Here is a 14,382-nt window from a genome sequence, read left to right on the forward strand (position 1 = left end):
GTTCGGGGAATTCCTAGCTACTGAGGATGCAAAACTCTCGAATCCTTTATGCTTGGTTCCTGCTGAATAGTCCTTGGAAGCGCAGACACATGAAGTTGTAACAGTTCATGACACTTTTTAGACATTTCAAGTTCAGGTATTTTAAATCAAAGGCTGACACTAGCAAGCTCTTTAAAATGCCAGACTTTTTCCTTTCGTTAGTATCAGATCACAATCATGAGACAATTAAAAAAGAATCCTTGTCTGTCCACACCTTGCTTGGCTCTGCTCTGGCCCTGGTCTGGTTATCTTTCTGCCCCAGCTGCACAGTGGTTTCTGGCTCACATGATGCATTACACACGCCTCAGTGGTATTCCTCTCCTTTAACACGCCACCTGCCCAGTTAGCTTGATTTCGCAGCTGTGTATTGGTTTCCATCTTTGTCCTGATGAATTAGCCACAGAGAGCACTAAGCAGAAACAAGTGATCAAACTACAATTCTTTGGCTAGGTTGACATGCTTAAGGCTGTGCAAAAAAATAGAAACGGCAGTGCTGAAACTGCTGAAAGGCCGTTCCAAGCTACACACAATTTCTAACAAATACTCAACAAGCACCAAATTCACAAAATTAAGCAGTTAGCATTCAACATTCTCAAAAGACGGCTTGTGTCCAAATGTTGCAAGAAGGGTTCTTCGTACACCCCGATTCAACAGAGAGCAGTTCTACAGTCCTCTAGACATTGCCCTTTCCATTTCTGCAGCATTGCACGTTGATTTGGTACCAGTTTAACCCAGTGTTCAGGGTACTCGGCATCTCTCAAGTGGTTATGCCCTCCCTCACACACCCCCTACAAAACCATGCTCTACGTTTTGACCAGAACAGGACGACAGAATTTAGCCTAAAGCACTTTACACCTCATATAGCCAGACATGTGCCATACACTTCATCAAAATCGCTTCCCCAGGCTCCATGAGCTTCAGCCACAAAGGAACATGTTTCTACAGAAAGCTTAAAATAAAAAGGTTAAGAAGAAACACTGAGTTAAAAGTTTTATTCATTCAACATCTCACATTACAAATATTTAAAAATTATATGCATACTGGTATAAATAGTCATTTGCAAACTATTTAATAACATTAATTTTCACTAGCACTTCAACAAATGAACTCTTTAAAAAAAGTAACTTGTGTTATATAACTTAGAGAAGAACATACAAAAATATGAACTTAAACGTGAAAATGACTTTAATAAAAAATGAATTACCCTTATTTAAAATGCTATAATAAATACTACAACCTCCCCATACACAGTAAAAACTATATGGAAATTCAGCCAAGTAGTACAATTAACTGACATACTTAAATAACTTTTCCTTCTGATAATATGAGCAATACATTGGGGGGAAAAAAACATATTAGGGATTAGTAAAAACTAGACACCCACTTGCTAAAAGTTTCACTTCCAAAAAATATAACAAAAAAATCTGATGAAAATTATAAAAACTAATTATATTTTAAAATTTAAAAATATAAAAAATAAAACAGTTGAATACAATATTGTCCCAATTCTTACAATGCTATCACAGTAGCTTTAAAATAAGATAATAAAATAAAGCAAATGACCAAAACCTTTTATTCCATTTTTTTTAAAAATAATCTCAAATTTACATTAGTAGAAAGATTGATTTCTGATTCTTTTCTTTAGAAACACCAGCAAGAAAGAGGATTTACTAGAACAGTAGAAAATGACATTTTTAAATGTCTGCAATTAAAAACAAAGAATTACACTGCAAAGATCTTCCAGAAGTCTGAAATAGGTATTGCACATAACTTGAAGTTAACTTGCCACAATTCATCACATTCAAGTTTTAAATCACCTTTTAACAGAAGGCTTTAACTCTTCAAAAACAAAAGGGGTGAATTATCAAGTCTTTCCAACAGCATCCTTATAAAACGCTAAATTCATTCACTGCAAGTTTTAAATTTGCATTCTGCAGAGGTCTGTGTATGGAGAAGTATATACTATACCAAAAAGCACGGGGCCGTGGGGTTCCTTTACATATAAAATAACCAGAAACACTTTATTTTACATTGCAAAAATAACCATGTAATTACTCTGTAACTACATTGTAAATACATGGCCAGTGCCATGCTAGTGTGATAAAACTACATGCTTATTAACCCCTTTGCAAATTGAAGTGATACCCTAAGACTGGTAACCTAACTACATGTTCATTATGCTTGGAGCTACATGGTAACCCCAACTACAAATCCCATGTAATCACTATTTAAGTACAGAGTAATGTATGTAATTGTTTATGCCCTGTAAATCGAAGTGTAACCAAATAATCTGTAAACACGCTTGTCACACAATCACAAGTGAATATTAGTAGAATAACAATTTCTTACATTAGTCATGCATACTAACATTACATGCCTGCCACTTAGCAGGCTCTCTTTGATTCTTTAAATATAATTTAAAAGAGCAGACACATTTCTGCATCAAACACCTAACATCAATTTTTTATTAATATTAAAAATGGCTAAACATTCACCAAAAATGTCTGCGTTTGTGTATAATTTTTAAAAACTTAGTAAGAAGCAGTAGACAATTGTGATGTTTCTTTACTTTTAAATTTCTACACTATATTTATGCATTTAAATTTCATGGGTCTAAAGACAGTGTCATTTGTCACTTTCATGCTTTTCTTCTTTAATTCTCAACTTTACATATACTATTTCTTAAATTATATGTACACCAAATACCTGGTGCTGGGCTAAGATGTTTAAGCAACATGCTTTCTTTTCTCTGCAGATTCTAAAATAGCATTGCCAGTGCACAACATCCATAATTCAAAATGTATGCAGAGCACTGAAATGTATAAAAAGCAGAATATAAGAAAATAAAATTTATTAAAATTATTTATATTAAAAAATGAAGTATATGAAGATCTCTCAGTAATAAAAGTACAAAAAGCTACTCTTTGCAATATGAAAAATTGAGGTATTGCATAAAGAGATATCCCGTCAGTGAAAAGTGTGCCTAAAAATGCTCACTGTTGGAAAAACAAGATATACAAAAGTAGTGCATAACAAATATACATTATGTGCATGACAAAATAAGTTAGCTACAAAAACACTGTACCGAAATTCAGCAGGTCATGTACAAAGGGAAAATTATTATTCAAAGCTAGTTCTCAAACAGTGTTATTTCTTGTAATGGTAACCCATCTCACCTGTTTACTGGGTAGGATCGGCACAATAGCACACCCCAAGCCACCTACAAGCATTAAAAAAATTAAAGGAACATTCCAACTATAATTATGTACTTCAGAGAAAAAAAAGTCCCTGACAATCTACACAAGAGCACTCTGCATTTGCATTACTGTTGTCAATATTTTCAGGGATTTCATTAAAAGCAGCTCCCTTTCTATACTTGACTAGTAGACAGCAAATGTCTCCATTTTGACCTTTGGAACTTGGTAAGGTATAGTTCATTAAAGCCTGTATTGAAAATAAAAACTGCTTCTCATAAAGATAATCTGGGCTGGGGGAACAGGACGAGGGGCGCCAACAAAGGCTTTTAACAGAGCAGGTGTTTTCCAAGCAGTGCTGAGGCAAGTCTTTGGTTTGAGAGAATCTAGGATGGTACCAAGCCACTCGGGCAGTTCAGAAGATTGCCAGTGAATTTGTTTGTTTGCGCACTGCTAAATCATCAGTTGAGAAGTTGGCCAGGGCATTAGTTCAAAAGTAATAAAAATAATTTTCAGAACTACTCCTTCATTCAACTATTTCAAACTAAACCCCTGCACCCACTCTTTATCATTCAGTTCACATGTACTGTGTTAATGCTTCTCAAGGTAGACCTTATTTATAACAAAGCAGGTACTAACTTAGCAATGTTGGCACTTCAAATACCTGCGTTTCTTTATTTCCCCATATTAAGTTCTGAAGAGGTGGAATCTTCGGTGGGATTCTTTCTACAGGAAGAGTAAGAAAGGCATATGCATGCTTGCACCATTTCCTGCACAAATTCAGAAAATAGTGCAAAACAAGACTTGGAAACTACTTAGGTTCATGCCTTCTGTTACAACTAAGTTAGAGGGTATTTAAAATTAACTTTACATCCAAGATGGGAAACGAATAAGCAGCCAATTTTAGTTTGTGTGACACAATGGAATATCAAAACTTCAGTAAAAATCAGCGATATCCTTGAGGTATCTTTAGGTTTTCTACTTTTTCACGTCAAAATGGAGAGCAAAGGCTGGCCCCTGATGAATGTTAGTATATTAGGATATAGAGTTATATATAGCCATCAAAAATAAAATCTATATATTTATCCTTCAGGAGAGGAAATGCCAGTTAACTAGTTGTCATTAACTCTAGCTTTGGTAGGATTTCTAGGGCTGTAACCAGACAATTGAGTTCTCTTGAAGAAAAAAAAAGTGCACTCCCCCCTCAGTAGTAACTTTACTCAACTTTTACATTCAGGAATTCTTAAAATGTAATCATTCTGATGAAAATATAGTAAGCTCTGCCTATCTCATTAGTAATTTGGATGTGGGTGGTAGTCAGAGGCACGGTCAGATACACACCGAGCTAAAATTTCTGCCTCAAAACCCTTTACAGATTTTTAAAAAAAGATCATTATTATAATGCTGCTTCAACTTTGCTCATGCATTTTTGTTGCTTTAAACATGCTCTTTCCTGTTGGTAGGTAAACACTAACATCATCTGTTGCTGGAAAAACCCAAAGTCGAAACAAAGAGGCAAAAAACAGGCTTCCCTGGGGGAAAAGTGTCACAACAGACTGATAGTGTTATTGTTACACGGTCATTTTAATAAAAGTATTCTTATGTTCTTTATTAACAATAATTTAATTAAAAAACCAAAATACTCTATTGTTTCAATTATCTTCTCTTAATATTTTTCTCTCCTCTAAGAAAATGTTGCATGAAATTAAGTGTTCTCTCGATAGTAAAGACAAGAGAATGCAACTCACTTGCAACATGTTATCAATACGAAAAGGAGTTCCCAATACAGTTTTCAATGACAAGGTTCTACAAAATACCCATATTATAGGTCATTCTTTCATTATACTATTGTTAAATTACAGACTACTACAAAAGGACATGCTATCTTGAATAAGAGAAAGGGAAGGGTGGGGTAGGGACAATCAGGATAACAGAAGAGTGCACTTAATTTGAGGCCTGCATATGAGCACTGCAGTGATCATTTAGTTCCAGCGGAATGAAATATGTCTTGGGCGATCTCCTCCCTCCTTCACCAGGGGCTTGTGGAATTCCCTGCCAGCGCGTGAATGGATAGCAGCCCAGCAATATTCACAGTAATACTGCAGACAGGTAACATTAGCACAGAAAAATGGAGCAAACTTTCCACCGCAACGGGCCCCCTGACATTCATCACACAGCTGATCATCCAAGACATATGGCTTAACTTCCACCTGTGTGCAGAAAATGAGAAGAAAGTTTACAATTCTTAATAACAATGCAGATAATGACAACTCCACACTACTTACGATCTGCGTTCTAGCAGGATTGCAATCACAGTTCTGAAGTAGGGAACATCCCGCTCAAGAATTTTCCCCCTCATTACACATGATCATCGCCATTAAACACCCAAAACTACAGGCACTTAACCTGAGAACAGCCCTGCTCCCACTGTCCTCCACCCTTAAAAAAGCCCCAGAAATCAATGGTGACCATCAGTATCACGTATCGACCTGCTGTCACTGATTTACAGAAAGGACCAATCAACCTATTGTTACAGAACTGATACACAGACTCCCATCAAAACTCTGGAGAATTCTGGGGGTTTATTTTGAAGTATGGTGATGCACAATTAAGCTCCCACCTTTTCATGCAGGAATGTAAACTGTTCACACAACACCGTAACTGCATATTAAATATGCACATGATCTGCAAATTTCAATGTCTGAAATTCCAACTTTAAAAAATTTCATTTATTATCTTAATAAATAGCACATTTCTGTTTTCTTTTTCTGTGACTTAGTCCTCACAGCAAAAGGAAACTACCTAATCTTGCTGGTATCAAATGAGAAGCTTAAAATGGGACTGATGGCCACCTACTCTGTTGGCATTAAGGGCCAGATGATGAGCAGTAATTCAGTATAGCAGAAGAGAAGAAAAATTTCTTTGAGTTCTTGACTGACAATGACTCACAGGAACTAACCAGCTGGTGCTCCAAGGATACATCTACACTGCAACATCTGCAGGCTACTAGCTTTTAATCTAGGTATTTGCATACCAAAACCAAGCGTGCTGTACTGGGGGCTACAAACCCCTGCTCACAGCACTCCAGAGCGCTTTCTCTGTGGCAGCAAGGCAAAGCTTGCTGCTCACAGTATCCAAGCTGGCTAGAGCACAGCTCGTTGAGACACGCCTATGTGCTTCAATCACAACTGCAGCACTGCCATCCCCTAAAGGCTCAGTTTCACCTCAAAACCAGTAATCACCTCCACTCCCATTCCTTCGCTCCATGGAACTGTGAAAGGTCCATATCAGAAGTGCAACACAAAACTTCATGTTAAAAACATATGAGTACAAGTTCCTGTTCCAGAAGCGTTTGTGAGCCTTGTCTGAGCTCATTTAATTAGGCATTTTCACAAACGTTTCCAAATATCCAGACTGTGACTGATGTCTCCACTGTTAACCTGTTATCTCTGCATCCGACCTTAGGGATGCTCCTTTCTTTATCTCACAAACCTCAGAGGTATGGCAGCTCATTTCAGGAAGGACATTCACAAGTCCCGGTGTTTTTAAACTTACCCAATTTTATCACAGTCCAGACAGGGCACTGCAGTAGTTTGATGCCATTTGTGCTTATAGTACATATAAACTACTTGGAGACAGTACAGCAGCCTTTTTTTGGCCCCAGTTTTTCCTCCTCTTCCACTGCTAGAGTTGTGTTTCTCAAACACACCTCCATGTCAACTCAGAAGAATGAAATTGTAAAAGAGCAGAGGCAGACAAATATTCCTAACACTACATTCTCCCTTCACCACCTAGTTTCCTATGTAGTTTGAGGTTGGGTATTCATTGATGAGTGCAGTCTTCTACAAGTGCTAAGAGGAGAATCTACAAACATGCCATGCATGCCTCCTTAACGTGGCAATTCTGCTGCTCTATTATGTCTACTCAGAGATATTCAGAGGCCAAACTACAGCACAGGTAATTACACCTCTGCCTGCTTTAGCCTGTTACTGCGGCACTGGTTTTTGTGCTAGTTTGCAATCCACAGATAATAGTCCTCAGCTCATCTATTCAGTGTGTGCTGAAGCGCATGTGCCAAACGTGGCCTGCAACTGTTACTTGTGCTAGGTGTATCAAGGTTTCCCAACTACAGAGAAATAGCTTAAACTACAGCAACTTCATCAGGCACGCTTAGGGTGGCAGCACTCATCAGAAGCTTTGCAGTGGTGGGTGCTGCAGGCCACTGAGCATTTAATTTGCATTATCTCTTTGAAGGGCACACCCTTTAGCAGCACCTCCTTGCCTAATTTTACAGGAAATCCCTTCTTGTTACTCATTTTATTTTTCTTTTTACAGAAAAAGTTTATTAGAAAAAATTGTTAATAAGCGTAGTACTGCCACTATTGTACTTTTTCTATCTCTCAGGCAGCCAGCCCCTCTTATAATGAATCTTCTGAGCACTTACCTCCCCACATTTGTTCTTAACTATACACAAAATGGGGAAATAAGGAGGAGTGGGAGGAGAGGAAAGGGAAATAGATTGCAAAATCTTTGCTAGAGTTGACAAGTACTTAAATTTGTAGTCCCACCAGCTTCAATGGACCTATTCACCCAAGCGTCTGATTATGCAAGCTGAAGTTGCACAAGGGCGGCCCAAATTATTTGTTCAAAGCCATACAGAACTTCTTTCAGAGCCAAGATTAGAACAAAGACATTTCAATTCACAGGCCCACAGTCAAACTGTTGTTACAATTCTCCTACCCAAGCTTTATAGCCAAAGCAGACATGAAATTATAACCGGCTAATCAGCCAAGTTTGGGGGTTTTCCTCTGTAGTAATTAAAAAATTAAGATCAATAATGACAGTCACGTAAGAAAAATCCAGAGACAAAGCATAGTAGATGTAAGGATCGGAGTTTCTCAACATTGTGGCTCAAAGATCACTGTAATTGGCAAAGTCATATTTCATATAGATGAGAGGGTAGAGGCAAGCAAACTGCAGATCCATTTGGCATATTCCTTTAATTTATAACAATAAAGGATTAAAGTAACTGGACACAGCCTTTACGCAGGCTGTGGAGGATGACTGTGAGGCTGTAGTGCACACAAACAAGTTTACAGTGCATTACTATGATGCTCTTCAGGAACACCCAGCACACGATGTGTAACAGTAGGGGCCAGATTCTGCCCACTCTCTCAAAAGATGCAGAACAGGAGTAAGAACTGCTCCATCCTTGGCAGGTACCTTACTCCCTGACATTATACAAACACTGCAAGTGCAAATACTTGCCGTGGGAGTATATGACGAGTGCAATATTCTTATAAAAGGGCAAGGCAGCTGACATGCTTCCCATTATGCTAAGCAATTTGAGAAAGTCTGCTTCGCAGTTCCCTCCCACGTTCCAGAAGCAACAGCTCTGTACCACTCCATTTTTATTCTGTGTTGTATCTAAGCGGCACAATCTAGCCCTAAATATGCAATTAATCTGATATAACATTTACAGTCTTCACAATGACATACAATTACACGGAAAAGCATTTCTAGAGAAAGCACTGAACAAAAACAGAGCATGCTTGAAGACCTTACCCGTTTATCTATCTCTCCATGCTGCAGCTGAACAAAGCGAGCACTGATAGCAGCTATGTAACTCTGTTGATTAGAAAACGCAACCCGCCCAGCTCCTTTTGGGTACTTCAGCTCAGGGTCTGTGTCAATTCCAGCATAGCACACCCCTCCATACAGCCGATCCATTATCATTGCAAGTTCCACTAAACCAGAAAGGAAAACGGAACAGTGGTGTACACTTGGTAATTTTTTCTAAAAGCATCAAATGAAAGAGTCCATTTGTATTTATAGCCCCCGCTATAAGTGTCAAGAACACTTAATACTTCCCTTGCTGAAATAACTTGTTTCCCCCATTGCTCCCCAAATCAGACTGCATATTCAACATGCCCAGTGCGGCGGAACACGCAGTGTACCTGCTCGTAAAGGCCGAGGAACACCACCAACAAAAATGGTTTTTCGTGGGTCAAGAGGCTGTGAACCATCCATAACAAAATCACTATCACTAAGGTTCCAAGGCCGGATCTGAACCTATGAACAAAAAGCCTTTTTTTTTCAACCATTCACAATTCAAAGTATCTCAGTAATATAAATTCAAACAGTAATCTACAAAGGAGAAAAACCTCTTAAATGGATGTACCTTCTAAACTCATTTTCTACTTGTTCAGCAATCATTTTTCAAAATGAAACGGTAACAAGCTCTGTTAAGACAGACCACTTGATCATGCTAAATTTCACCACTTCCTTGTTACCCAAATTTCTGGGAAAAAAACCACCCTCTGCTTACACATTTACTTAATCATGACTGAACTGTGCTGTATAAACCACACTGGTGCATACGTATCTACACTATTTGTGTTTTTCTAGCCAAGTGTAAGCACTGGACTAGCGTTATCTCAATGCAACAGGTTCCAGTGTCAAAGTTGCCTGTTCATTTACTATGCAAAACTAGCTGCTCTATATTTGCTTACAGCTAGCCAAATTTGAAGTACAGGAATATAGCAGAAGTCTCTCAAACTATTAACAGACTCACATCAGCCCCAAAACCATTTGTCCTAATAATTCACAGTTCAATGCCACGTTATGGGTTTTTTTATTTGTCTCTGTCAAAACATGTTACACGCAACACTCAGACAATACAAATTCTACATTTTAATCAATAATAAGCATAAAATACCTGTCCAGAAATATATTTATTACATTGGTAATGGTGAAATTTAGCAAACCTTTGTCTAACAAAAATACGAATTGTAGCTAGACTAAAAAACTTCATAACGTTTAGTTTAAAAATAAGTAAGTTGGTCTTCTCTGAGAACTTAATTTGATACCTTCTAGAAATTTAAACATTAGCACTCTGAAGAGAGAAAAATTGAAAATAAAGGCATCTGAAGAGAACAATTTCTGGTTATCACACAGATATTGTGTAGGCCCTGACAATTCTACTTACCGGTTTGTCTTTGATAGTGGGGCTGGAAACACAAAGATACAGCTTTCCATCTTCTTCAATACATGCATCAATCAGTGCCTGTACAGAGCTTTCATCTTGGAACAGCAAAAATGCATATCCTACAGAAGGGAAAACAAACACATAATTTCTTCTGTCTACTTTCTTGTAGGATAATAATTTAACTCAGAATTTTGCTTGGCACTGCATCACCATGCTACCGTACAGTAAGGGACAAACTTGCAGATGCTCTCACACATTTCCAACCCAGCCTCCTGCAAGGCCTCTGCAGAGACTTGAGGAAAGCAGGGAGCCTGCTGATTAGCACACTCCCCGCCCATTTCCTCTGACAAGGATAAGCCAGCAGTAGCAACTGAACAAAAGCCACAGCTGTAGAGGCAAACCTGCCAGGATGGTTGTTAATATAAGGTACAAATCATTCCCAGCTTCTGTGGAGGGCATTTAGTCAATTTAAAGAGGACTGGTCTTGACTATTATTATGAAATTGAGGAACAATGGGGAGAAAAAGGAAAATGGAATAAAGTAAAAACAGGAAGTTATGGAAGAATTCTTTTTGTGCACAATAATTGCAAAGCCACATTCTAAATTCAATCAGTTTATAACAATCCTAAGGATTCAACTTGTTTTCCACTAAGTATTTGGTCACTCACAAAAATCTTGTCTAAAATGGAGTCTTATCAAAGATATCTCTATCTTCTTCCAAAACGCTCATATGTTATTTGTTTTACCTTTAGGAGGAAAGTAAGATTTACTCTCTGCCTTGTGTGGCCAGTCTACAATCAAAGGTCCAAAGCGACGAAAACTAGCAGTGATCTCATCTAAAAAGAGAGATGGGAAAAGGCACAAAACAAAATTAAAATAAATTGAATGGAAGACAATTTGAAGAACACAAATTTCAGGTAGCTTCACCCTATAAATAAACATTCTGTGACCCTAAAGGTTCAGCAGCTCATAGCAATGTTTACTAACTGATGGGGAATATTTATGACAAGTCAGAACACATTAGAAAACCACACAGGTCAAAGATCAAGCTTTTCTTTCTACTGATGATTATAAGCAAAAGCTCGTAACCCTCTAATCCACAGAAATTGAGTCACTGCATCTATACAGCTATCGTAAGCCAGCTTCAACTACTCTCCCATAAAGAGTTTAGAGACAATTTGCTGGCTTGCTAGTAAGTTATCAGCTCTGCCAGTACGCCTCATAATTGCAAAGACCGAAAAAATGAAGGACCTATCACAAGACCCAGCCATGCCTGTTCACGTCACATGCCAGGGCCACATGTGCAAACACTGTCTGAGCTTGACCTCAAACTAATATAGAGTACACTTGCAGGACACAGTTATGTAATTTTACAGATAAGATGGCAAGAACATATTACTATATCAAGAAGCAATTCTTGCATCCATTTCAATTCTACCTTTGATCTCAAAATACTGGTATAAATTTACATATGCTAGTCTCAGAAGTTAAAGTGCTAGTTAAAGTTCTCTGGACAAGAACTTTTCACTAAAATACTGAAACATAAAGAACAATTGCTCGAGCATCATCTAAACTGGCACACTGCTCAGCTGTGTTCTGTTTATGATATTACAGAACTTTCTATACTAGCACACTGTTGGGCGTTCTTAATACACAATTTAGATGATCTTCCCCATCCTCAAATTTGGTTAGAAATCTGAAAAGGTGTTACTAATTATGCCTTTTTTTCAGTTTGTTTACACTCTTTGATGACATTGCTAATAAAATAGCAACTCACAATCCACTGTACTGACAGCTTTGTGCACTACAGATCATCAGGAAAGTATACAGCAATGGTAGTGTGACAAGGTTACACGCTGATGACGATATAAACCAAGGAGAACAATACTTACTACATATCTGTTCTTAAAATAGAACTCCATTCAGAACAGCACTTACACAAATTTAATGTTGAAGCACATACATCAAATGCTTTCTAGAAACAGGATCAGAAAACCCTTAAAAATGCAGCTGTGATATAGATTTTAGATTGTATTCTCCTTATTCTAATTCACTCTTGTGCATTTAACAGGAAGAGTGCTGACACAAGCAACTCTGCAAAATTTAAGCTACCCTCCTAGCACAGGTTTAGGAAAAAGTCTTATTCTTCTATAACTAGGGTCCACAGAGACCAAACTATTCATGTGCTCACCTGCTTTCAAAATCAAAGAGGTAACAAAGTTAAAAACCAAACAAACCCCCAACAACAGAGAGACTATAAGCTCATTTTTCCTCTTGTAAACTCCATGTTATATTTGACCGTAATAAAGTAGCTCTTCTGTCTGACATGAAAGTCACATTGTCACATCACAGTAGTACACACTGCAGTGCATTACAATCAACTCTCCCTGACACAAGAAGTATTAAAATGATTCAGTGATTAAGAAAAAGCAGCTTCTCAGATTTACAGTTGCTGTAGGTCTTTTAACCACTATCCCAGCACATTCATACAGATAGAATACAGAACTTTGGTGAAATGGAGCTTCACAACACTTGTGCATGATTTTTTTATTTTAATAACAACTGCAGTATTCTGTCACCTTTGTCTGTATGACGGACCCACCACAAATTCCTGGTTCCTCAATGTATGCAACTGCCTCTACACAGATTCGTTCCTGTCTGAGCCCTCACCATGCACACATTAGAAGCTACCACAGGACATAATCATTGTTGAAAACAACCTCTGAGAACTACACATAAGCATCCAAATAAAGAGCTATGACTTACTATGCTACAAAAACTTTATAAAACTACTGGTAGTACTTTTCCTACTACTGGCTTCTGGTATCTATAAAATTATTACAATGGATTCATGAGTTTCAACAGGTGATATTTACTTGTCAATTTTTGCACAACTATCTCTTTTTTATAATTTTTATACTGTAAAAGTCAGTTAAACGTGTGGTAACATATGATTTTATTCTTCAATGGCAGAACAATGCTACAGCCTGAACTAGTTTGAATTATCTCACGTTTTCCATGGACTGAAAGTGGTAACATGCAAAGACCTATTCACATATCAAAGCCTTTCTGCAGAGTTTGGAAAACAATCTTTCATTAGCTAACAGACAAAAGGTTTTACACCAGTTTTGTCCTTAAGCCAGAAAAAGCTTTTCTGGGTGAGATTTTCTGGGCATACCTTCATCAATATCTGGTGGCAGTCCACCGACAAAAACTTTACGGGAATACCGTTCCACTCTTTCCCCATTCTGATGCGAGAAGCAGTGAGGTGATCCTAAACCACTGTGAAGAGTCTGATCCCCACGTCCATCATCCAAGAACCCGTCTTCCATTGGAAACAGTGAAGACTGACCTGAAGATGGGTTAAAAAAACAAGAAGGAAAAAAAACCATACTAACAGAACAAAGCGCACACTGTTTAAATAATTTTAAAAAATACACTAGTTGCTGCATTAGCAGTAGAACTCTTTGCAGTCTTCCCTTTTAATGAGCAGTTATGTTCTCAATTTCATATGACCCTTACAGTTTTCAGTATCACTCAGTAACTCAAAAGCATTATTTCAGAGAAAAGATTGATACCTTCTTCATAACTTCACTATAACTAATGAAAATTTGAAAGAAAACAGTATTTCTAATGGATGCTCAGGTTGACCATTTTCCATAACATTTTGTGTTTCCAATTAGATTTCTTTTAAAAAGGTGTAAAACTAGAAGACAATATAAGCCAAATCTTTTTTACTGGGACTTTCCCAATATCAGACATCATTAAAACCTAACCCGTATGTATTATTTTCCAGTGAACAGGTTCTTACAATGAGTAGATACAATTTCACAGTGCAGATGAGAAAACAAGAATTCTACCAGCTAAATATATTACACATTTAAATTACTTGATATCAAAATGTATCATAAACCACCCACTTATAAATAACAAAAATATCCTAATAAAAACAGGAAGACCCACTGTAATTTACTGCAAATGAAGACTGAAAACTAGGCAATACTGTGTCGTTCCAAGTTTACTTCGATGTTACAACAAAGTTTTGTTAATGGACTCACTCTAAGAGAAAACATTGTAAGCATTCGTCCCCTCAAAGCTCCATGTTCTTCTATGACAATCCTTTATCACAGATTTCCTCAATAGTATTATTTTAAGTAACAT

At 37.5% G+C, this 14,382-nt stretch overlaps 1 protein-coding gene across 2 annotated transcripts in view; it reads right to left on the reverse strand.

The window, feature by feature from the left end:
- Positions 1-1,016: 1,016 nt before the first annotated feature.
- The window catches only part of CPEB4 (cytoplasmic polyadenylation element binding protein 4), a 44,405-nt gene continuing 31,039 nt past the window's right edge, over positions 1,017-14,382 (reverse strand). For both annotated transcript variants that reach the window (XM_009931122.2, XM_075441656.1), the window contains 6 exons: positions 13,400-13,573; positions 10,968-11,057; positions 10,222-10,340; positions 9,191-9,305; positions 8,799-8,980; positions 1,017-5,443 (listed from right to left, as the gene is read on the reverse strand). In XM_009931122.2, coding sequence (XP_009929424.2) covers positions 5,216-5,443; positions 8,799-8,980; positions 9,191-9,305; positions 10,222-10,340; positions 10,968-11,057; positions 13,400-13,573 — 908 coding nt within the window. In that variant the 3' untranslated portion in view covers positions 1,017-5,215. The remainder of the gene's footprint in view (positions 5,444-8,798; positions 8,981-9,190; positions 9,306-10,221; positions 10,341-10,967; positions 11,058-13,399; positions 13,574-14,382) is intronic.

This window comes from Opisthocomus hoazin, chromosome 22, assembly GCF_030867145.1.
Source record: "Opisthocomus hoazin isolate bOpiHoa1 chromosome 22, bOpiHoa1.hap1, whole genome shotgun sequence".
In the NCBI taxonomy this organism is placed as follows: domain Eukaryota; kingdom Metazoa; phylum Chordata; class Aves; order Opisthocomiformes; family Opisthocomidae; genus Opisthocomus; species Opisthocomus hoazin.